Source organism: Sinocyclocheilus rhinocerous, unplaced genomic scaffold, assembly GCF_001515625.1.
Source record: "Sinocyclocheilus rhinocerous isolate Xijiao unplaced genomic scaffold, SAMN03320098_v1.1 scaffold126, whole genome shotgun sequence".
Lineage (NCBI taxonomy): Eukaryota > Metazoa > Chordata > Actinopteri > Cypriniformes > Cyprinidae > Sinocyclocheilus > Sinocyclocheilus rhinocerous.
The window spans coordinates 10,787-14,074 of NW_015662929.1; the positions used below are offsets into that span (position 1 = coordinate 10,787).

At 34.5% G+C, this 3,288-nt stretch overlaps 1 protein-coding gene across 1 annotated transcript in view; it reads right to left on the reverse strand.

The window, feature by feature from the left end:
- Window positions 1–1,039: 1,039 nt before the first annotated feature.
- The window catches only part of LOC107728407 (anoctamin-3-like), a 33,430-nt gene continuing 31,181 nt past the window's right edge, over window positions 1,040–3,288 (reverse strand). The window contains exons 5-7 of the mRNA XM_016538567.1: window positions 1,711–1,811; window positions 1,587–1,631; window positions 1,040–1,193 (exon numbers count right to left, since the gene is read on the reverse strand). Of these exons, the coding sequence (XP_016394053.1) occupies window positions 1,040–1,193; window positions 1,587–1,631; window positions 1,711–1,811 (300 nt within the window). The remainder of the gene's footprint in view (window positions 1,194–1,586; window positions 1,632–1,710; window positions 1,812–3,288) is intronic.

Genomic DNA, 3,288 nt, shown 5'->3' on the forward strand with positions numbered 1-3,288 from the left:
TTTAAAACTCAAAAGTAAAACTTTATCACAAATTAGATTACAAGCAAATGCAAATTTAGGAAATGTGCTCTAAATACACATTTTGACGTTGCAAAAGTTGAAGTACTAAAATTTCAAAAAAATAAAAAAATAAATAAACAATTAACTCTGAAATAAAATGAAATCTAAATAGAATTTTTTTTTTTAAAAATCGTATTTTAATCAAAATTACAAGCACAACAAAATTACTAAAAACTCAAATTAAATAAGAAAAAAAGAAAAAATACAAAAGCTAAATCAAAATATTTATAATTATAAAAGTATAAATAAGACTAAATAATATATGCAAAAAAAAATTTCAATTCTTTTTTTTAGTAATATGACATTTTTGACAGGTTTGATGAAACTCGGTATTCAGCTACTGTGGGGGAAAAGAAAAATAACATCTGTATCACTCGTTTTTTGTTTTTTTTTGACACTGCAGTGCATTAGAAAGATATCTGCATAGAGTGTTTCAAGTTGTTGTTCAGGTTAAACCCTACTTGCCCTCTTGCAACATGTCTGTCCATACAAAACCTCTGGCCGGCCTCAAATAAACCCTTCCTAACAGCACTTACTGAACAAAAACTAACTCACTAACTCTACTGCCCCAGGACACAATTTTTTATGAAGTCATGCATTTACACTGATCTCTGATCTATAAAATAAACGTCAGCAACCAATGACTCATACATTCACAAACAGTCATCAGGCTCAAGTACATCAAGAACATGGTCTGAAAGTGCCTCCATCATAAAATCTGCTCTAAAAGGGTCAGCTGAGGCTAAAATCTGTGGTGGATTCTGAAGTCCCTTGAGCTCATTGCTGGATGAAAGTTGCGAGATTGTGGTTTCAGCCTCAGTTAGCAAACCATGGCTGAAATGTATATGAGGCCATGGCTATATAATTGCAGTATCATATTCCCAGATAACAAAAGGTGCCGAGCAATGAAATTTTTTGTTCTGTATACGTAAAATATATGATATTATCTGAGAAGACGTGAAATTTAATTATAACAAGGTCATGGAAGAGGGACATACTGGTGCATTCTGGCCCTGCTGAAGGGGGCGGTGTAGCAGTCGGTTTCCTCCAGGTCTGGTAACGCCTCTTTATCCAGTTTCATGGGGTTTCTGGGCAGCCAGCTCTTCAGCTGACGAAATCTCAACTGAAATCGGCTGTAGACATAACGTTTGCATTAGCATTTGTCAAAAATAAGGTCCAACAAGCAGAGAAAAAATAACTCCAACGAGCAGAGTTGTTAATCATAGTTTCTTCATTTCACTCACAGTCACTTCTAGAATTGAATTCTTTTCTGATGCAAATTAAATCAAGCCTGATTAAATCAGAGGTGATTTCGTCCCCTGAGATGCACAACAAATATCGGGCTAATTAACTCTATACAATTTTTATTCCCCACAGCTAAAGTCTGACTCAAATTAAATTTCAAGAAAATTAACAAAATTGAGATGCTGAAGATGTTTTTGACTTTAATGCAAATAAAATGAAATAATTAACTATCAGCCAAATATGTGGAAACACAGAACAGTAAGAATTTTGCAATATCCTACCTGCCCATAGTTTTTTTCTTCCAGTCTGTGAAGTAACACTTTTTCCTATAAAAAAATACATATCACATGGTCACAATGCATTCACATACAGTACAGTATGAAGTATGGTGACAGTAATCTCTACCTGAAGGGCATTCTAATGTTCATCTGCTCAGCATATTTACACAGCGTGTCCCACGGTGCATGAATCTTCACAAACATGATATCACTGTTGGTTAATGAGGGCTGTCAAAGTGAAAAACAAATCATTATCGGCATATATATTCAATTAATATGACATGTCTTGGTTTTATAATATTCGGAATTGAGGTTTTTGAGCAGACTCTTTTCAAAAATTTACTAATCAATTCAAAGTATAAATAACATGTATATGAAATTATACATTTTTTAAATATATCTGGTTTAAATTTCTATTCATTTTATATGATGTTTGTAATTTTTACAACCCTAAATACAATTTTTACATACAAATTTTAAATACAATTTTTTTTTTTTTAGCAATAAGCATTAAAGGGGTCATATGATGCGATTTCATGTTTTCCTTTGTCTTTGGAGTGTTAAAAGCTGTTTGTGCATACAGAAGATCCGTAAAGTCGCAAAGATTAAAGTCTCAAACCCAAAGAGATAACCAAATACACAAAATAATGTTCTTTTTAGCAACGTCATATGACCCCTTTAAGTAAATATTTAAATTAAACAGATAAAAGGAAAAAAAATTGCATCATATGAAAAGTTGCTGGATTGCTAGCTAAAAATCCACATATGGTTCCAAACTAGCCCCTACTAAATGATAATGTAATCTACAACCATTTGTTATCTATCCAATGTAACTATGGAAACAACGTTCTGAGCCTTTTTAATGACAACATCAATGTGAATGTAATGTAAAAACAAACATGATATTTAGTTTGACATCCATTGGTTAAGCATCTCATTTTACTGATACCTTGTTGAAAAACAGCTTTTTAAGAGTGTCAAAAATCATTTGGACTATATCTGTGTAAAGTGGCAGAACTAGGAAAAGCTGATGTTGTTACCAAGCTTGAAAAAATGTTGAAGCATATTTTGCTGTATGTTTCGACATTACAAACACACCTACAGAACAGCTGTAGAGGTAAAAAAAAAAAAACGTAGTATGCCTAATGCCGGAGTTGTGCTACTGTATAAAAATGGTATGACAGATCTGGGAAGAGAAAAGTAGATTTGATAAAGTAGAGTTCAGGTGTTCCGATACTAATATAGAACATGAGTTACCTGAGAAAACCACACATAACTTAAATAGTGAACACAATCCTTGAGCTTTTGACTCTTGACTGACATTAGGTTTGTTCTAAAACTTATCGGCTTAAGTTGTGACGTGTCAAATACTGTATACTACATTATAGTTGCTTCAAGAGAAAAATGGTTCCCTTTCAGTCGGTCACTACGAGTCACGTCGTGACCGACGAATTGGGATATTGCTTCGATAGACCAATCTACTTCGAGTGTAAACTAAACGAGCCAATGCACATTGGCATGCAATTATTGCATCCAGCTGCCGCTGATCACAGCGTGAGTATAATAAGGCAGCAGGTGCAATGGGCCCTTGGTCAGCGCTACCCAGCCCGTCTCGCTGGCGACGCAGAGGATCTCTTTTCTCGGTAAGGAGTTGGATTCGGTCGAACAGACAGCGCGCCTCACAGAGGAACGTGCGCGGTCGGTG